This window comes from Athene noctua, chromosome 7 (genome assembly GCF_965140245.1).
Source record: "Athene noctua chromosome 7, bAthNoc1.hap1.1, whole genome shotgun sequence".
Classification (NCBI taxonomy): Eukaryota; Metazoa; Chordata; class Aves; order Strigiformes; family Strigidae; genus Athene; species Athene noctua.
The window spans coordinates 5,972,657-5,994,800 of NC_134043.1; the positions used below are offsets into that span (position 1 = coordinate 5,972,657).

At 37.4% G+C, this 22,144-nt stretch overlaps 1 protein-coding gene across 1 annotated transcript in view; it reads left to right on the plus strand.

Annotated features, from left to right (window-relative positions):
* Nucleotides 1-266: 266 nt before the first annotated feature.
* The window catches only part of LRP1B (LDL receptor related protein 1B), a 370,405-nt gene continuing 348,527 nt past the window's right edge, over nucleotides 267-22,144 (plus strand). Inside the window, exons 1-3 of the mRNA XM_074910092.1 lie at nucleotides 267-384; nucleotides 1,744-1,872; nucleotides 9,217-9,474. Of these exons, the coding sequence (XP_074766193.1) occupies nucleotides 288-384; nucleotides 1,744-1,872; nucleotides 9,217-9,474 (484 nt within the window). The 5' untranslated portion in view covers nucleotides 267-287. The remainder of the gene's footprint in view (nucleotides 385-1,743; nucleotides 1,873-9,216; nucleotides 9,475-22,144) is intronic.

The following is a 22,144-nucleotide window of genomic DNA, read 5'->3' on the forward strand; positions in this document are numbered from 1 at the left end:
CTCCCGTCCCTTCTATGGGAGACTGCATTTCACCATTTATTCCACCTGTTGTTGGTCATGCGGTGTCGTTGTTGGGATCATTGGGATGTCAATTATGTATAACCTGATTGACTTGTTTGTACCTCTAGTGCTCACCCAGGTACTGACCCTTTTGTATCAAATACAATCTGGTTATTGGTTCATCTTTATGCTGGCTGTGTCCTTCATGCTAGGCCTGATAATTGGCAAAACACTAGTAACACTTTGTTCTAATATTATTTACAGAATTGCTGCCCAAATGCCAACAGATGAATTGCCAGTACAAATGTGCCATTACCAGGAATGGCACCAAGTGTTACTGTGGCGATGGATATGAAACAAACCATGATGGAAGAAGCTGCAAAGGTAAACAAGAAATATGCTGTAACGTTAACACCCAGGCTTTGTAATGGTGCCCCCATGGCTGTGAAGTGGTGGTGGGCTGCCACCTCTGGCCAATGGCAAGCTGGTCAGCACAGCTGCTTCCTCACCCGTCTTCAGAGGTGTTGGTCAGGGAATGAGCATGGGTTTGTGGGGCAGAGAGAGGGAAAGAGTCTCCCTCCACACAAAGCGTCAGGGCCTCTCCTCTGACTCTTTGGTGCCCCAGCAGTAGCTATTCTGAAGTTACTGGAAGGAAAGCATCCTCGGCCAGGCTGGAGGAGGTGGGGAGTGTTTCCCCCCAGCTCAGACAAGCTTACAGCTAATTTACACGAGCTGCTTTCCAACCCTCACTACTAGGAGACCCTCTAAAACTTTTAGTGTTTTACCCCATGCCCATAAAGTCTAGATTAGAATTTGATAAATGAACGCTCCGAGCCCATACAACTTAGCTGGGAATGTTATTTTGGTGTAAGTAACTGTAGACTGAAATGGGTGTTCTTTTTCATTTTTGAAATACGACTTCTTAGTTCTCTATCCAGGTATTTGTTTCTTGTTTTATTTTTTCTCTTTTAATAATCATATTGGAGTTCTGTTGCCTTGTGTATGTGCTCACTTCCAATCACTCCTCTCTCCAAGTTACAGTGTTAAGCCAGTTTCTTCATAAATGTAATTTATTATAAGTTCTTTTGCTCTATGGTTGTCATGTTTTGTGATTAAAAATACATCTGAGGAAATAATTCCAACAGCAGTTTTTTAAAATGTCAATTTATTACTTAAACCCTCAACCACTGTTAAATAGCATATCTTGATTTTGTGGTATTATGCCTATATACCCAAGTTTGGAAAATAGTTTTTTATATTTATTAGAGAGAAATATATAGTTTTTGATGTAGTGGATGATAGTTTAATGTGGAAGTTGTGACAGTTCATTTGAGGAACTAGAAGATGTTGCCAGCATAAATAGGTTGAGAAGGATAATGAATTACTTCTTCTCTTGAAGTGTTGCTTCATTCATCAACCATGATAACTAGTGGTCTCTAGTACTAACAAGAACCAAAGTGTCTTTCTAACATGATGTAGATATTGGGTACTACTTGAAAAAATGAAAGTTTTATCTTTCAAAATTAATAGCTGTTAAACTATTAAACTCCTAGCCTTCTCTCTGGTTACTGGAGTAATTCCACTAGCAAACATCACCAGCCAACACCATGGCCTGAGAAGAGATAAAAATAAAGCATCATGCCATAACAACTTAATGACTTAAACTTTACTCTTAAAATTCTTATTTGTTGAATTTCTCTTCTTTTCTTATCCTTAAACAAGATCTCATTAATGTCCCTTTAGATTTGAATGAATGTAATACATATGGAAGCTGTAGCCAGATGTGTGTAAATACAGATGGATCATACACCTGCAGCTGTGTGGAAGGTTTTGTACTTCAGCCTGATAACAAATCCTGCAAGGCCAAAAATGGTAAGTTTTAACATCTTTTTAGCTTAATGAAAATATTTTCTGGTTTGTTCCTATTTAGAGGACAAGTTTGAGAAGACAAACACAGAAGAGATGGACTTTCCTTCACTCTACTGCAAAGAGCCACACAACAACCCTAGAAAAACTTTTTACATATTATGACAATACTTCATGGGAAATATTAGAAGTTATTATATAGTTATTATTAATTAAAGGGAAATAATTCAACCAAGATTAGAACAGCTCCCAGTTTCCCTGTTCATAAATAAATCAAAGATTTCCCTCACAAAAACAAAATAAGCTGTTTACTCTGGGAAGACAATGGATATAGCGAGAAAACAGAGGAAAGGATCATGAGGTAATTGTACCCTTAGGATAAATAAGACATGAGATTTCTTTGTCCTTGCAATACCCCAAGAGGTGAATTTCATGATATACATATCCTCACTAGGCTTTTTGTTGCTTAGTGCATGTTTTCATTAATAATAGTGATTTGGGTATTTGAGGAAATTAGTGAATTGTGCTTAATGAAGCGATATTGTACACAGAGTTGTCTTGCTCAGCATATTGAATTAACAATGCTTTTATATTAAAAAAACCCCCAAAAGTTCCTGAAAAAATTATTCAACATCCACAATGATTCAACACCCAAGTATAAAGCCAAGTTTGTTATGTATTTTTTGAGTCTTCCTTTTGGTAGTTATTTGGACATCAGAAAATAGAAAGGTCTACTGGTTTTTCTTCCTCACATAGTGTTGCTGAATGTGTTCTGACTTGAGCACTAGTAAGAGTTACAGATTTTTTTTCTGATTGTACCAAGTTTTGTACTGATCCACACAACATAGCTGAGCAATATTTTCAAAAGCCATGATGAATTATTGTGAGATAAGAAAGTCCATACAAAAATATTTTAATATTCTTCTTCCTCCACTACATGAAAATCAGTAATGCAGTTCTAGATCAGGAAATCCTCATGGTGCCAGTACTGGGCTTGAGATGAGCCTTTTGAGTTTCCCTTCTTAGATCCAGCAGACTGTGTAGCAACTGAGTGTTGTTCTGAGCTGCCAGTATCTTGGTGGTGATGATGAAATGAGTCAGATGAACAGAAAAGAACTAATCTTCTGTCTTTTTTCATACTTCGTCATGTTTATTTTATGATAGTTTTCCGTATTTCCTGTTATTTCCAGAAGGGAATCACCAGTCATTAGACAAGTCTCTGCAGGACAGTACAAATAAAGATCATGGTGCTGCAAAGAAATGAGTGTTGCTCATTACATTGTTTTCTGTAAGCACAATTTTTCCTTGAATTAATGCTGGATTAAATTTTCAATATTATGAATATTGGAACCAAATACTTTGTAGGGCACAGAAGACAAGACACCTGGCACAGTAATGAAAGTGCTTTTATTGCAGAGCTCTGCAAGAGTTGAAATGACTTGTAATAGCTTCTGTTGCTTCACTGGGCCTGGCTTACAGTGTGGAAAATAGTGAAGTTTCCATGTACCGGCAGGCTGATTTCCTACACCCTTACCATTACATTCATAGATCACTGATCATACAAGCTGCTTTTCACTACTTTCTGTCTTGTAGAATCAGCTTTGAGCAGGGACAAAGGCAAAGTGTGGCCCCGCACAAATAGAGTGGTGAAAAAACACCTCAAATATTTAATGGATCACAGGGCGAAAATAAGTCCATGTCATCTCATTGCTCAGGGGGAGAGGTACTGCTACCTTGGTATGTATAATAGGATTATTAATTCCATGTCATCTGAAGTAGTCCTGCTGCTTACTCTAAACTGGGAAGCCTTCACCTGGGATATGACATCCAGCAAGGGCATCACACAAGACACCTGTGGATCAGTAGAACAGGATCCAGGAAAAAGGTGTCTAAGGGGAAAAAAAAAAGAGTGCTTAGAAAAATTATCAACTTTTTTTTTAACTGAAAAATCCTAAAGAAAATAAGGATGGAAAGAGCAAGCTATCTACTTTGTACACATTTGACAAAAGTAGTTGTCAAATAAATAAATAAAATGAGCTGAGGAATATTCTGCTCTGTGTGTGAAAGCTAGGAAAGATAAGAAGCATAGAGGTTTAGGTGAGGTTAGGCATTATGTAAAACTTTCAATTTTTACAGATCTGGTAAGAATATGAATTTCTGTCCACACTGAGACCCTACATACGGCACAGCACACAACATCAAAGTGTCAGCCCTTTGCCTCACCTTAGTTGTCTCTGTAAATTGAGTGGGAGATTTCTGGATATTTACCCATAGAGAAGTGGAGGACGTGGTGGAGGCTCCAGTTACTGAAGGTGCTGAGCAGGTGACACGTGTCTGTGAGCAGGGCCCTGGTGCAGGGGACAGGTGGTGGCCTCGGGACATCACCTGCAGCTCTTGCACAGCCTCGGAGCCCATCCCCACACAACCATCTTTCCGCATGTCGTGGGGTACAATTAGCAAAGAAGTTCACAGAAGCTGCTTTTTTTCCCACCCTTCAGGCAGCCAAATGCTTGGCTGAGAAGGTGGTAAGGTTTATCCCTCATTAAATTCTGCGTTTTTCTTCCTCAGCTCATTTAAATAACATCGGAGCTGGAAACTTTTAGCTGCTCAGTACCTTTGGGAAGGATGTTAAGATAGGTATCAAAACAGCTGGGGGCATACCTTGTTTTTTTCCAGGCTTTTTAGCCACACTTTCTATTATGAATAAAAAAACCACTTAATGACTTCTTCGAAGGTTACAGCTGAAACAAAATACAGCTTTGCTGAACAGAGTTTCAGAACTTTTTTTACTAAGTTTGTACACCTCAATTGGAAGGCCTGCATTTGATGAAAAGAATATTTAAGGGGAAAAAAATGACAGAAATGGAAATCTTTATCTGATGGAAAAATATTAATCTTTCTTCCAAAAGTTCCTGATAGGCTATGCAGATATAAAACATATCTAGAGAGAAATGCCATGTGATAAGAAACATTTGTCATGTAGGTAAAGTAGGATGAAATGACAATAATTAAAGCTAAAAGCTTTTCCTGATATTTAGAAAACATTCTTCACTCCGAAATTTTATTCACAACAGAGTTTTCTTGTAAAATCTCACAGAACTAAATTTTGAGGCTTTAGAAATAAAGCAGCCCTTGTGGGCTATATTGTGGATAAACATCGAAAAATAATTTTCAAAATACAATTGGACTGCATTTTATTCAACACTATTAAATATTTTTCAGACTTTTATACATGCATTGGTATTAGCAAAGTACATCTAATTTACAATGCATACTCCAGGAGAAGGAGTTTTTAAGCTGCTTGTAAACACTGAATTCTGGTTTTTAATCTTTTTATATCATTGTAGTGGAAAAAAAACCCAGACCTGCTGGTGTTTCTGAAGCTTTTCTTCCAGAGGAGGACTGTTGGCAGAGCAAAACGCCTTAGTTTCTGATTTGTTGTGACATCACTTATTGATCTGTATTTTAGACAAGATCAGGGAGGGGGGAAATGCAAGTCTTTCATCTTTTCCACTACTCTATCTTAAACATAATTCAAAGGAAGATGCTTTCATTTTAGTCAAGAGGGATGAATCATAAAACTTTCCTGGATTAGAGAGCTATTCACTTCTTATCTTTCCTATGAAATGAAAAAAAAAAGAAAACAAAAAAAAGCTCATGAAAAAATAACACACATGAAGTCCAGTTATTTGAAAAGCTGCTGTCAGCTCACTGTAACTCATCCTAGATCTGTCCATTAAACTTTTAAGCTTTGTAGATTCTTTTCTAGAGAAACAGACAAGCAGTTTTTGTGAAGACATGATTTTTTTATTTTGTTTTTCATCTGCATTATACAATACAGTACTACGCTCTAATTTTTTTTTTTTTATTTTTTGTAGGAACTTTTAATATTTTTTGTATAGTTTTATCATTAAAACAATTTCACTCTTTTTTTTAAATAAGTAATTATGAAATGAGCCTTTATCTGAGCAACACTGAAGTAAGCAGGTTACCTACCCTACTGTGCAAAAACATGATTAACTGATTCAATCCATTGAGTTATTTCATGTATGGGCTGCTTGAAAAATATAATTTCAAGCTCAGTAATCTAGTTTGGGGATAAGTTCTGCCGTAACACAGATGTATTTTTAATGTTTAATAGTGCCTGCTGAGCTGAACCTCTTAGCAGTGCCAGGAGTCCTTACGATTCCTTTGTCTCCAGCCAGGTTTGATTACTACTGTTGCTCAGGAGGTTTGACACCAATTCTTTTCCAGAATTCCCTCATGCCTTAGACATTAATACTAAAATACAGCCTTTCTCTGGAGTTTAGTGAGGTATTAAATCCTCGTTACAGTTTTCGGTAGGTCAGTTCAAAACAGTGCAAGAAAGGATATGGTTCTTTATTGCAACCTTGGACAATTGAACAACCGTGCTGGCTTTGTAACTGCAAACTGCTTCTGTGTAGCTGCCCTCTCCTGAAGGCTTTATAGGTTGCAGAGTGTGGAAATACCTTACTCAACTCAAAGTATAAGAGCAAAAATAATAAGTGATTTTTCACACTGCTACTGGTTGGGAAAGGAGTGATTGAATCCAGAATTAGACAGTAGTAGTATCTGGTGGGAAGGGAGTAGCTGAGCACAGAGCTGTTAGATGTAAAAAAAAAAAATCCTAAAATTTAGCAGGTTGCAGATGGAAACACACCTTTTGTACCAGTCTGGAAAGTCTCTGGGGTGAGTGGGTGATAGAGACAGAAACTCTTAAATCTGGTTCTCTTCTGCTCGGTAGCAGAAGTTGATAAGAAAGGGAGGGAATGAGATATTTACATACACCAGCCACCTGTTGACTGCAAATGGACCTACCTGTCGGATTTAAAATAAAATTGCTTACTAAGCACCCTACTCTCCTTTGGGAAAAAAAAAAAAAAAAAAAAAGACGACTAGGGAGCTTCACTCGTGGCTTACACCATATGGGGTTGTTTCACGAGGAAGTTCAATCCCTTCAGTTGTTAGATTTCTTCTGAAATTTCAAAAAATTTCTTATGCACAGATATGACTGATGTATGGGTGGAAGTGAATGTGAAGCCAATGAAGTCGGGAAGTTTGGAAAGTAATGCTGCAGAAGTGTGGTTTTGCAGATGTCAGTGTGGGATTTCCTAGGGAGGGAAAAAGTATGTTACAAGGTAGAGTATACATTATGGAATGAGAAACAATAGGAAAACAGTAAATGAAATCCACTTTAGAAAGAATACATGCTGATCGCTTATAGAAAAGAAGTTTTTTACATGGCAAAATAAAAAAAAAAGTCAGCAAATGAGATGTTTAAATGAAAGCAGATAGTACCAGAGAACAGTTTAATTCCTACTTCTGTGGATTTGAATGAGACCACTGAGCACCATATTCACTGAAGCATTTTTTTCTCTTTAATCAGACTTGCTGATGAAGTATTATTTGTCAAATCCCTTTATCGATGCAATTTTTCTTCTCCATTTAGGCAGCTGGAATTGTTTAGTAAAATTTTGAGAACTTTATTAGGTAGAATGTTGATTGAAAGAGCTACATGTCAGTGCAGCGTTTAAACATTGAATACAAACAGATTACATTGGGGTGGGAGGTCTTGACTTGGCAACACAAGCATTTTACACATATGTTTGCAATTGCAGTGAATTTCTGTGTTTCAGGGTAATTTTTCTAGATGCAGCATCCAAAAGCTCGCCCACGTGACAACATTATTTAATTTAACCCTGTTGCAAAGGACAGCTTTCCATTCAGTGATTCACGTGAGCATACCTCACTGCAAAATTAGACATCACTGTTGTTCCAGTTAAAACTAAAGTGGTTTTTAGAATCACCGTTTTTTTCTCTCTTAGGGAAACTTCTCATAAGGTCCTGCATCAACTCAGTCTCGGTTGGAGCAGGATTTTAAATGCTGACAGCATCTAATCGGAAGGGGATTTTTCAGGAAGCAGTTTCTCTATCCTATCTTAAACACATAGATAGCCTGATGGTTGTTTTTCAGCTAATTCACATAATTTATGTCAACAGCAGTTCTTCATTATAAATTGAAACAAAACAGTGTTACCGTACTGCTTCTAATGAAGGAGTTCTTCCCAGAAATGAAAAACTGCTGGTATATTGTTTTGATACAAATGTCCCTGTGACAGTTCTGGATCAACTGGGACATTATTTCAGTTTTAAGTAGTAGTCTGAGTCTAGAACAAGATGTCACTCCGTTTCAACAGTGGCACCAGCTATGGCAGACTTGCCATCATATGGAGACTAATACTCGTTTGCAGCTAAGTCAGACACACAATCTCAAACCAGCCCTCGATATCTGAGACAGTAATGCAATTAAAGATAGATCTAAAGCAAGAACAGCTGCTTTTGTGCCCATTAGCACTCATCATAATATTAAAAATATTTTGTCTCTGACAATTGTTTCTTCCTCTGTGTGGATAATGTAACTTTTTAAAGTTTTACCTTGTACTGGACCATTTTTTATTTTAAGATACATATTCGTCACTAATGGTGTGGTGGTGTTTCCTTCATTATTCACAGATTGCTCAAGTAATTTTATAATTGCTAGCAGGATTTCTAGGCAAAGTGATTCAGGTGAATGTGACAACACTTTAAGTTGCATGTAATATCTTAATATGAATTGCTTCATATTCATATTTGTTTGTTTATTGTGATTTTTAATGATGCCATAATGGAAACTACATGTTCTCTGTTCCTTTTCTCCTTTATAATGTGTGGTATTAGGCCCATCATCTGTATAGTGTAGCCAGGTTTCACTGCACTGTTTGGTTTTTTGTTTGTTTTTTTGTTTTTTTTTTTTTTTTTTGGGGGGGGGTGGTTTTTTTTTTGGTTGGTTGGTTGGTTGGGGTTTTTTGTTTTGTTTTTGTTAGGTAGTTTTATTTTTTGTTAACAGCATCCACTGCTGTGTTTTTGTCTTATTTTGCAGACTCTAATATGAAAAGTACCTTACCATTTCATGTGTACTCATAAGTTCTGCAGGTTTTCCTGGCCTTCATTCTTACAGAAATGACAGTAATCTGGATAGAAATAATTTGCATAAGTTGTGTTTCATTTTATGACTTAGGCATGAAAAATGTTGCAATAATGATACTTGGAATTAAACAGAAGCTGTGGGGCTAGGGTAATTAATTTTCTTTAATGATGTGAACCATTAGAACAGCAGGATAAAATAGACTAGTAATTTGGAATATATGATAGTTATGAAAATAAAAACAAAACCAATTATTTTATCTCTTAAAGCACGCAGGTAAGAACATTAAAAACTACATTAAAACTGGAAAGATAAATATGTTATGCACCGTCTGTTAACCCTTCAAATTCTCTTATTAATTTTAGAGCCTGCTGATAGACCTCCTCTTCTTCTGATTGCAAGTTCTGAAACAATTGATGTATTACATCTTAATGGAAGCAGAATGTCTGCCCGAACTCCTGTAAAGGGATCTGCAATTTTGACACTAGACTATAGCTACAAAGAGGACACAGTTTGTTGGATTGAATCAAGAGATCTTTCGAGTCAGCTGAAGTGTACCAAAATAACAAAAGCTGGGAAGTTAACAGATGAGTGGATAATAAACATTTCCCAGTATCTTCACAGTAAGTATTTGACAGCGTTTTAGCAAAACAGTAGTGTCTGTCTTGGCGAACTGTTGCAGGAGCTTCAGAAGTATTTTGGGGCTTGCTGTTGAAAATAGATGTAAGGCATTAAATATTGCAACATACTGAAGCACTTGTATGTTTCTCACTCTTTTATATATACAAAAATATATTCAGTACGAGTTGCAGTATTTATACGTATGCAAAGTTTATGAAGATGTGCATTTTTATAGACTGAATATAATGTGTGGAAGTTAGAAAGATGGTAGTGCAACAGCAGAAGAAATGTAAAATGCTTCCTTTTCTCTGGCGAAGTAGTGCTACATAAAACTTGAGAATGATTCTTTGCTACTGAGAAGATATTAACAGTTAATTAAGGAGACACATGCTTATCACATTTGCTGTCAGCTATTATAGGTATGTTAGTTCTCGAAAATAACAAAATATTTCATGACTTACTGGAAAGAAATTGCTGCCCTTTTTTTTCATTTAAGAAACAAAAATTAAAAATACCTAAACTCAGCATTTGGCATTGCAACATTATTTCACAGTCAGCTCTTCAATTTGTGGGATGCTGTTGTCTTCTGCAGGAAGTGTTCATCCATTTGCGCATTCTCATGTGAACAGACTGCAAAATAGCACGCAGTCAAAAAATGCCATCTTCTTCATCTTTCATAGGACTAATGTCCACAGATCAATTTTATAAACCACAGCACTGAGTGCAATGGTGGTGTTAGTAACAAACTTCTAAAATCTTAAGACTGGAACCTAAGATTGGACCTAAGAGTTTGGAAAAGCCTTTTAAGAAGAGATGGATGTCAAAGAGTAGCTCTGAATGGATCTCAAACTCTGACCATCCAGTTCAGGAATACTCAAATCACAAATTTGATTGTAACTCTTAGGAGGTGCATATCGAGGTCATAAATTCTTCACAGAGATTGTGCTCTAGGCTATCAAGACAGCTGTTGTAAGAAGTGGACATTGCTGCAGAGTAAGCGTGGGGGTTTTTAACCTATTTTCCTAATTATATATTTACTACAATAGAAAATTTTAAAAACCAGAACAAAACTGGGGTTTGTGTTTTGGTTTTTTTGTTCGCCATTTGTTGTGACTATTCTACTTTTAGAGGACTCTCATCCTAGATGTGTAGTTTTTGGGTTCCTGTTTTATTCAGGGCTTTTTTTTTAATGTTTTATTTTAGACAGCTTTTCATACTTTAGATATGAGAGCCCTAAAAAATCTTGGTGGTAGTACTTGATTGTGCTTTATTAATTGAATCTGTTATTGATATTTGCTTTTCCTTATAGTAAGAACAATCAAATTAATTACAATCCTTATCAAAATTTGTTTTGCACTGAACCGTATGTGTGTCTGTTCTGTCACTTATCTTCATCATCAGAGTGGACCACAGGACTATGTTTTGTAGTTCTCCACCAGCTCTCTCCTGCATTCCTCTCTCTCTGTTCTCTGCATGTGAAGAGAATTGCTAATCTCTGTGGTGTTCAGATCTGCATTAGTGCATCTGTTTGCAAAATTAAGGCTGTATGATGGGTTTGAAATTAATACAGTGCCTGGAATTAATGAGGTAATCATTTTTCAGCGTGCTAGTACACATCAGCCTGTGGTCTCTAATATTCGTCTGAAATTTCACTGTACTCATTCAGTCTTGTTTAAATGAAGAATAGAAATTCCCACGGACATGAATTGACTGTAGAGTTGTTCCAACTTCTTGTTTAATTTTGATTTGGGAAATAGTGCTTGGAGACTTAGAGGAGCACCGCTTGGTGTCAGGTTTGGAGCTCTGACTGACAAAATCCAGCAGATTTAGCTGTGGCAGTGTTTTTCCCAGGCACACACATCCACAGACGCTCTTCTTGGGTCACTGCAGCGGAGCAGCCTCAGTCTCCATGGTCTGGGCATAAGGCACTTGTAGTGTGAAAGCTGCTTTTGTCCCGCTCCTGCTCACAGCTCGGCAGTGAACAGTCACAACAGACTGGTTCACTGGGGCATCTGAGGCGTGAGACAGCACGGACAACATACTGCTCCGTGTGGGAATAATAACTTCCAAAGGTTTAATCAGAACTCATCTGTTGCAGATTTGTAGGTTGGGTTTTTTTTTCCCTCAGTACTCAGTGCAGAAATTATCCACCTGATTAATATCTTCTCTTCCAGACATATATCTGGAGTTATGCCTGCAAAGGCATGGCAGGAGTCTCATGTTACTGTATCTATTATATATGCTTGCACACACGTATAGGTCATTTTGTGGCTACTGCAAAGTTGAGTTTTCATTTTAAATTCTTCCTTTTCTTCCCTCCACCTTCTGTTACCCATCAGGTGACTTATGCTGTTTCTCTTCATCATATAGCACTCCATCTGATGAGGCAAATTAATTCATTTTAACTCTTTATCAAGAACTTCAGCCTGAGCATTTTCAATTGCCTTCTCTGGCAGTTCAAGACATCAAATTGGTCATGCTGATGGAGTTAATCACATAAAAATGGAAGATCTTTTCTTCATAGAAAACGTTTTTGTGTGTGTTTGTCTATAACGAGAGAGTATTTCTAAAAGTATTAGGAAAAAAAAATTAGCAGTGTTTTTGGACTTTTATTTTTTTTTGATCAGTTTCTAATCTGTTCTTTTTGATAGTGGAAGAAAACATCTGAATATGAAAAAAAAAGTGGTAGAGAAGTCAGTTATACAAAGCGATTGGCACTGCTTGAAGTGGATTTATTCGAAGTGTTTGTTTTAGTAAAGGCAAGGAAGTCTTGTAGTTAGGAACAAAGAATGTAGATCATATTTTAAGACAAAAGACTACATTTAGGAAAGCAGAGACTATGAAAATGACTTCGTTTTCATGATAGGTCATAGAGTACCAGCTCCAGGTAGTGAACATAAGCAGAAGAAATTTTCTTCAGAGAAGAAAATAATTTACAGTCCTTTCGTTTCTAGCATTCTCCCTCAAGGGACAGTCCAATATGACTTCATTCTGGTATATATGTGTCCCAGATGGATACAACCAGATTCCACTGAAGAGCACTGTTAACTTGGTCTGCATCTGCACCTTACTCTGCATAAAGAAGATGGAAAGGCTGGTCCTGCACTCAGGGGTTGCTTGCTGTGGGAGAACGGGGTGCAGCCCCAGTGATGGCATTCCTTGTGCTTTGTTATTAAGCCACTTTCAGGCTTCTGAGATTTGTTATATCATGGATAGTTTTTGTGTTTTGTTTTTTTTTTTTTTTTTTAAATGGGTTTATCCTTGTAAATAAGTATAGGTTTCTGTAGGCATGGTAATATCACTACAGGCATTCTTGTCTTAGCCAAGGCCAGACACTGGCATTTTGTTTCATCTTTGTCTTTTTAAGACCTAGAATGTTTTGAAAGAGAAGCTGGAAAGTTTCCTCTTGGAAGATTTATGCAGACAGTGTCAGAGCCAAATAGGCTTTCAGGGAAGATTTTCCAATAAGGGAGGGTTATGCAACCACTACCCGTAAGAACTGGCATGCTCCTTGACACTTTACACTAGCTCACATTCCACTTCGAGTTACTACAGCACGACTTTCAGGAACAGTCGTTTATGTAACGTGCTACCTCTAGGACCAAACTAGCAAAAATTTTTTTTTAATGGCACGAATGTGGAAAAACTCTCACAATTTTCTGCCCTTCCAAAGCTGTAATGTGCAATCTTATACTAATGTTTTTGTGTGTTGGCGTGAGGGACAGCAAGAGCAGCATCTTCTGGATGATAGAATCTCCTTTTTCCTCATTTTTAACAGGCATTTTGCATCCTCATAATTACAAGTACCAAGCACCTTACATGCTCTCCAAACAAGTACCAGGCAGAACAGCCTGGCTCTAACCACTGTTGTTCTGCAGAATATAATAAAATCTCTTCTGAGATGATGTTACAAAGCATGATATTTTCTGCTTGGCTGGTATTTGATTCCAGTTTTCTTGGCATTCAGTTATCACAGTACACCAGTACAATTGCTGGTGTGCTTGTGCTTAGCTTTGCCACCTTGTGGTGTTTTATACCTCCAGACAGTGGATCCTACCTCACCTTGGAAGGCACACAGGCTTTTCTGTTGGCAGATGTGTTTGTACAGACCCATCTGGATGAAAAGAAACCTCTTGCTTCTTCAGTACTAACTCAGTTTTAATCTAGCTGCCTTCCCTAGCCTGCCCTCCCACAGCACAGGGGAAAAATCACTCCAAGGATGGAAACGGGTGATGGACAGGGAGGGTTGGGAGTCTCCCGTGGGGAAAAGTATTTGTCTTTGTGCTTGTGTAACCCAGTGCTTTCTCCTTGCCCTCACAAACACAAACCAAAGCTGAGTTTTTGGCTCTTCCACTTTTTGGATGCGGTTGCTGTGAAGCCCATCAGTCAGGGAGCCCAGAGGATTTGACCAGAATCCAACAGTGTCTGTTTGGATACATACCTGCTTTTTTCCCTGGTTTTTGTCCCTCTAATTTCCCCCCTCAACCCCCTGACCTAAAGCACTTCCTAGAAGTGATTATCCACAACTATTAGTCCTGTGTTGAGAATAGCTACAGCTTGGCATTGATGAGGCTCAATTATTGAAGGAAATACAAAGCACTAGAGATGGTGCTTGTCAGCAACCTTACTGTGAAGTTCTTGTGAATATTCATGAGAAATCAAAGTTTGGCTTACTCAGGAGAACAACTGTGAAGATCTGGGGGGAAGTGTTTATTCCTACGTAAAGTTTGCCCCAAGCTTGTCTCCAGACAGACCTTAAAAGCTGTCATAGAGTTGTAGAACGTGGTTTTTCTTTTTCTTCTGTGAGACAGCCCGTGCTTACAGAGCTCCTAGAAGATGAACAGGAACGAGAAGGCTTCATGTCAAAGTTCATTTACACCTCCAGTGGCACTTCAGTAGCATTCAGAGCATCTGATACAGTAATGGGAGCCGGAAAAGGACGTGAGAAGAATATCCTAAAGAAATATCACAGCATACTTCGTTATATGGCATCCACTTGTCACACCGAGAGCCCTGGCTGATCTTATATTGCTGTTCTTGCATTTCTGAGAAGACTGGACAAATGCTGTTTCTGGGATGGTGACCTTTCTTTCTTTGCCCAAAGGTGGTGGTTTTTTTTAATAATGTGTCAATATCTCATTCTGAAGTGCTCTAGACAGATCCATCATTAAATACTAGGATACTTTTCTCATGAATTTCATGTTTATTCAGCTTGAATTTCTCATCTCCTTCTGCTGCCCTGTCACTCAGTCTCCTGAGGTCCTGCAGTTCTCCAAACCTGACCCTCCTCTTTCCTATTCTGGAAACCTTATTTTTATTATTGGGCTTTAGCACCTTGTTATTCATGTCATCTTGCAAGTGATTTGCAAACGTTATTTCATACAGATTCCAGCACTGCTGTGGAACTTGGTGTTGCTTAACAGGGAACTAGGTTTGGCCCCCATTAAGTAGGTACATGGGTCCATCACTGTCATGTGTAAAACTACATCTTTCCTGAGTTCCTGAATGGCTCTTGGGATTTTCATGTGTTTCCATGTTTATATTTTGTTTCCATGTGTTTTTAGATATTACCCTTCAGAGCAGGCACAGGTCCTGATCTTTAGTTGGATGTCACTCATGCTCCATGGCCTGATACTGGAAATGCTTTCTTTGCATCATCTTCGCATCTTTCCATACATTCCTTCCTCATTCTGATGTACCTGGACTTACAGAACTTCTGATTCAGTATTTGATAGAGCTGTGATAAGGTACTTTCCTGGTACAGCGTGGACTTTTTTTAATGCAGGAAATGATGCCATCTGTTAGTTGTCTTTTTGTGTACAGTTTCTCTGCACCCTGTAATGACAAGACACCTTTGGAGACTCAGGCCTGTAAAGAAACTTCATTTTATCAGTATGCTCCTATCTTTAGCTCCTGGCTAGTGTTTCTGCTTATGGGTTATACACAGCCTTTTTGATCACCAGGCTTAGTAGAAGAATAAGGGTAGTTCATATCTTTTCATTCAACCATTATGTTCCAACAAGGACAATCAGTTGGAGCTCATCTTTTGACCATGATGGGTATTGCAAATCCTTTTTTTTTTTTTTTTTTTTTTTTTAATAGTATTCATATATTTGAGTGTATATTTCAATGCTTGATGTTGTTTGCACAAAAGTTAAGGTATAACTTGTATAACACAGATCCTAAGAGGGTCTGAAATATATTGGAAACTTCTAAACGTTAGCTGTGAAAGATCTGTCTGTTTTTGGTGCATCTTTGGGATACATTCCCTTCATTTTCACTTGAGGACTGTGCTACCAGCTTAAACAGTGTTCCTGTACTATTGCATTATGTTCCATGACAAGCTTTCATGACAGATGCTCTGAATTGGTGGCATTTCCCTCCAAAGTTAGGTTACCTGCACTTAATACTTGTTGACACAAGAGCTATTTATTAACTGGGTGTTAATTGCCAAGAGTGGAATTTTTCAGTCAATCAAAGATATACTAATATTGTTTATTCAAGCTTTGATACTTACCTAGCTTCCACAATTGATCTTTCATTGATGTCAGTCAAAACCCTGCTTCTGTTCTTAGCAAAGATGGTGAGGCATGTATTTTCTTTTTAGATATTTTTCAGTAGTTGTGCCCTGGACAGTTAATTCTCAGACCGAGGTCAGAAAATAAAATGTCTTATCTCAGTGGCATTCATCAGTGCAAATTTTTGACTACTTTTTTTACCCCCCCCCCCCCTCTAAACTCCTAGGCTGTGCCTGAGACAGTCTCCTGAATGCTGTCTCTGCAAAGCCTGTGTCTCTTTATGTCCTTATTCTCACTTCTCCATTTTCAGATTCACTTTTCCCCAATTTATCAGCTTCCTGGCTAACCGTTTTTGAACTTCCATCTTACTTAGCTTCATTATTGTGGGACATGACTGCATCTTTTGTGTCTTCCTTACATCCCAACCCCTCCTTAATAGAAAAGCTCCTGCACCAGGAAGGAAACCCAAGAGCAAGCAAGCCATCTCCCACAATAGCAGAAGGATTGTGTAAATAGAAAATGTACACTTTGTCCTAGTATCAGTAACCATGTAAATTTATCTTTATCAGGCATAATGCCGAGGGACTCTTTCTCTCTGTCAAATTCTTATACTGCTCATAAAAAAGTAACATATATTTTTGTTAATAAGGTTTTGAACATAGAATAAAATAATTGTGGGGGCTATTAAGATCTGATGTATAGCTAACAAGGTTGCTGCAAATAAAATGCACAATTTTGTATTGAATATTTTACAAATGCATTTATATCTTCAGATACAGGAATAATGAAATATCAATTAAAAAACCAGCACCACCAAACAAACCAACCCAAAACAAAAACAAAAAAACCCAAGCCAAATCAAACCAAACAAGCAAAAACCAACCCAGGACTGACAAGTAATTTTTTTTTTTTTTTTCCTGAAATGTGGGATTAAACACTGCATGTTTTATGGGACTATACACACATTTTTCCCATAAACCTTTGACATCCATATGCCACATGTTGGCTTCATTTTGGCTTTTACTTGGTAGCCACTGGGACTGTTCTTTGTCATATGATTTTCACAGAAACTGAAGTTATTCTGCTTCTTTAAATCCGCTGTGGACTTCAATGATGGGCAAATGTCAGGGAGACAAAGGCATTTGCATAGCACAGCCTTCTTGGAGATCAGGAAAGATGGTCCCTCGTTCCTCTGATTCCAGCAGTGGTTGAGCAGATTTTTTTCCTGTCTGCTGAAACCAGAAAGCCCTTTTTCTTTTTCTTTTTTTTTTTTTTAAGATGCTGCAAGTCAAATGAAGAACAGAATGGTGTTGCCTTTTGCAACCAAAACTTCTACCGCTTTCTGATCCCCTGCAGGATCTGAGCAAATGTCTAGCTATAGCAGTTGTTACGAAGTCCTCTACTGTTTATGCTTACAGCTTTCAGGCTCTTGGGCTGTCTTCAGTATTCACAGAAGTTTGTCTTCTGTCTTTCTTCTAAGGAAGATGTCTATAGGAGATATACAGGAGACATATAGTTGTAACCTACCCATTTCAGTAAAGTCCTTCATGAACTTGAGACTTCAGCTGCACACTCTTAGAAACTGTCTTCAATGGTAATATAATATTGGATTAATATTTTAGTATTACATATCATCAACTAATTATATCTGCATGAACTTTTTCCATTTTCTACTGGTACTTTCTTTATAAATTTCATATTTTTCATGGTATAGATAGTGATTTTCTTAAGTGGAGATATTTCTTTGTAAATTCATATCACATGATACTAATGAATGTTACTTCAGTTAGACTAATTGTCATCAAATTTGCCACATTCTTCCAGATATTAATTGATTAATGCAAATTTTTCATTCAGAATTAATTCAAAAAAACCCCACTAAAGTCAGCTGAAGAAGTCAATAAACCTTTCTTTTTACATAATACACTTTGGGTCATGTAAATTACGTTCTTCTGCTCCCTAAAGACTTTTCTCTGAGACACAGATCGTAGACTGCAACTTGCACCAACATTGCAAAAAAACTGGCGCCGTATTTTGATATTAAAAATGAAGCACTTAAACAATTACAGACCAAAGTCCATCCCAGATAGAGATTCTTCCTGTAGCTAAAACCACAAGGAAAAAGTATGTTTTCAGCAAAGAGCCTGAGAATTTTTAGGAATGCACTGTCCTGTATCTGCTACAGACAGAGCTGAGTCTACAGGATGTCAGTGAAGTGACCAATACGGGATGGGCACAACCCCTGTTAGTATTTGCAAGCACTTGCAAATTTGGTTGGACTAGATGATCTTCAAGGTCTTTTCCAACCTAGATAATTCTGTGATTCTGCAATTCTGTGACTTAATCACATGTAGGATGACATTGCCCTTCTGTATGAGATGCATAGTGATACAAAACGACCTCTGCCTGCTCTGTTTTGGGGGAAGCATCAGGGAGAAAAACTCTGCTTACATATCTTATGAAATAAAGAGTATTAGAATAAAGACACACATATTGCAAGTTCTGATCTAGCTGGTGGCCTTTACTAATGGTTGTGTTTCGCAACTCATATTTTCATCTAGTGCTTTGCACTGCTACAGGGAAAAGGGTTAATAAAGATCATGCTTTTCATAAATGAGTAAGAGATGACATTGATCCAAGTAAATCTGAAATCAGGAGCTACTCATCTGATAAAATAAACAGTTGCAGCATCTTTGTCACCGTTTTAGGAATTTATCTAAGCTATAGCACTTCAGACTCTGGGCTAGTTGGGTTTCTGCGCTCGCCTCAGCCTGAGTGTTTCTGTGCTGTACTGTAGTCTGTGATGGAGGTGCACCAAAGAGTTTGTACATGTCAGAATAAAATAAAGGGCTTGCTCTTTACTTAGTACTTTATCAGGAGCTCTTAGAGAAAGAGGAATTGCATGTTTGCAAAATTTGATAAAACTATGATTGACACTGTGGTGGACATGACAAATTAAAACCACCATCTGATTTGGGGGTTTAATATATGATTGCTTTTTTTCAGTTTTTAACTTCTTTGAATGATAGAAGCAATGACTAGCTCAAAAAAGTATTATCTCCAATTGATAGAAATATTTTGTCTTCTCAATCCACAAAATTTACATTATGGATTTCTACTTAGAATGAAACAAATGGGCTTTAAAACTTTCTTTTGACTTCAGCTTTGGAGAACTTGAAATGCCCTATGGATCATGTCAGCATTATAAAATAAATAAAATGGAAGAACAAATCCTATCCTCACTATTTTTCAGTTTAAATAAAATAAAATCTTAGTTTGGCTTCAAAATTTTTAATGGTGGTTTTAGTGAAGCACTTATTCTAGAAGTGAAAAATTACATGTAACAAATCTTTTAAGTGGAGTAAATCACTTTAGCAAAAGTCAGACTTAAGCTATATGAATTTCTTAGTTCTGGAAAAAAAGTGTTGGAATCCTTTTAAGTAATTAAACTAGAAGAGGACAGAATATGCAAAAGGGTTGGTCTGTGCAAAGCTGAAGCCCTGCATTTTATCAACATGTCACAAACCCGCCGCGGTTTGATGAGTTGGGTTAGGCATTCACCATGGCAGTTCTCGACCTGATGATAAAGTTTGGATAGTCTTTGCATGTGTAATTGCAAAAAACCTCTGTCACACTATGTAAGCAAAAACTATGAGCTGTCTGAGGGGTGTGTGGCGGTACATGCCATGATGTGCAGTTCCAGAGACTTGCTCTTTTTGGCAATTTTTGGGCTTGTGTGTCGTTTGTTGCTATTTTACTTAAGTATGTGCTTCCATTTTTTAATATGGGGGAGTATTTCTATATTTATGTCTAAGGAGATAAGTATAATATGTTTAAAAAAAAAAACAGTGCTGTTTCTCTTCTATGTATTTTCATCGTAAGACTCTTTGGAAGGTATGTTGGTTAGTCATTGAGTCTGTTCAACTGGTTGCAAAATTCAGATTTGTTTTAAATTGTCATTACCACTGCATTAGCTTCAGAAACAAACCCATTGGGAAAAGGCAACTCAAGTAAGATGAAGTAGTGGGAAAACATATAACAGTCTGTGAATGCACCGTAATCTGTGTTCTGTATCTTCCAAAATAATTGGTCGCAGTTTGAGTTTTGGAGGGTTTTTTTTTCCCATTTGCAAACATACGCTTGGGCAGGCAATTATTCTTTCATAAAGTCGACTGAGGAAAAAGAAATATTTGAAGATATCTGCTCTGAAAAGAATTGAAATGCGCTTCTGCGGGAACTGTCAAATGGTCCGGAGAGCCTGGTGCAAGGCAGAGGCGGCTGCTGCCTGGGGGTGCTGGGCAAGGTGAAGGCAGAGCCCGGGCAGCACCCGGTGCCCTGCTCCTGCTCTGTTCTTGACCACTGAGAGCGTTCACACCGTGCGTCTTGCTGCCTGTGGCATCGCTCATCGCAGAAGCAATTTAACATTAGGGCAGGCAAAAAATATGGCTACGAGGAGACAAGAGCAAACCTTGCAAGAGGGGACCTCGAGGAGGGATGCAATGCGTATTCATGTCTCTTCTCTGTATTTCTTTGCAAGCGTTGGGACAAATTCGTTTTATTGTTTACATGAAAAGCAGAGTGATATAAGAAGAAAGTCAATATGCTGGTAGTCAGGAGACCACTGTTTTTCCCGAGACTTACAGGATGACATTTAGCAAGTAATCTTGTCTTTTCCCTTCTAATTGTAAAATGAGAATAACAGTATTTCCATATGGCACAGGGATGCTGTGAGCTTTAAAACCTGAAATGCTAAAATGATAGGGGATACACAAGGTAGTCAGCACAAAGTACACAAGACTTCTGTGGCTGAGAAGAGGTGGGATTATGGTCTCATATCTTTCTGAAGTGGCTAGTTTTGGAAAAGGGCTGGAAGCTTTCTGAAAGTAAAGTTCAACTTCTGCAAATACAAGAGCACTGAGTTTGAGCCATATTACTGGAAGCAACAGCTATTTGAGTGGTTTGGGAGACTTTTTAATGGAATCTGTGGTGTTATTCCGTTTTAAGATAATGCTCAGGTCGACTAATACTTGGAGCACACCACAATAATGATGATGATAGAAATAAATAAACCAAAATAAAGCAGTGTCCTGATGTCTGATTGAAAATGGATAGAAAAATAATTAATGCATAGCTCTAAACCCATGTTTTATTTTTATTTCTTGCATTACTGGAAATGACTGGAAATAACAGCAAGAAAAAAATATCTTTTTTTTTTTTTTTTTTAAAGTGTATCAACAGTGCCTATATTTTAAGTCTGGGCAGTTGTCTGTTTTGTTGGTCAGGTCACATGTAATAAATAAGTCTTATCCTCAAAGGTTACTATTTCAATATTGAGAAGATGTAATAAATGGATGAGAAAAAAAAATTAAAAGGACAGCTAAGAAGAAAGAGAGGATGAGGTAATGATTACATGAGTATGCATTTGTTACAGACAGTTGACAGTCAGCATTTGTAGACATGAAGGGTTTTATTTCTTTGTTTTGCTCAAACTGTATGATGAGGCAAGAGACGTTAGTGGGTGCTGTACAACGGGGTTGAGTGGTTTGCAGAAATACAAGAGTGCTGATGGCGTCAGGTGGTCACAGTGATGCCTCTGTTAGAGGGAGGGAAAAAGATTAAGAAAACAGCTTAATGTCCTTGAGTATAGGAAGCAATTTCTTTTTCTTTCCTTACCAACCCTAAAAAAAGAGGCTGTCTCATCTAATAAGGTACATGATATGGTTTTGTTTCAGAGCTATTATGTGGAACAATTAGGTATATATTTGCTAACTGTGCAGGTTATATTTTTGTAATTGAAAATATTTTAAATTTTTGCACTATTCTCTAAGTCATAGTTCTCAAGCTGGGTTTAAATTGGACTCCTTATACAGATTTTATTTATATTATAAGCAAGTTTTTTAATAAAATTTTTTTTAGCAGAAATTTTTTTGGAAAAGACTAATGTCTTGTCCTTTTCCCCTAACATGTTTGAGATTAAGTTAAAGACTTTTGTGTCTAATATAACAATTTCTATATATTTGAATGAAATATTCTATGGTCAGTATTATTTTCTGATTAAAATTGAATCGAATAATGCCCTTTGGGGAAAAGAAACATTGATTTATGTTTCTTAGGTCGTGTCATATACTGCATATTCATATTGTCTCGACTATAT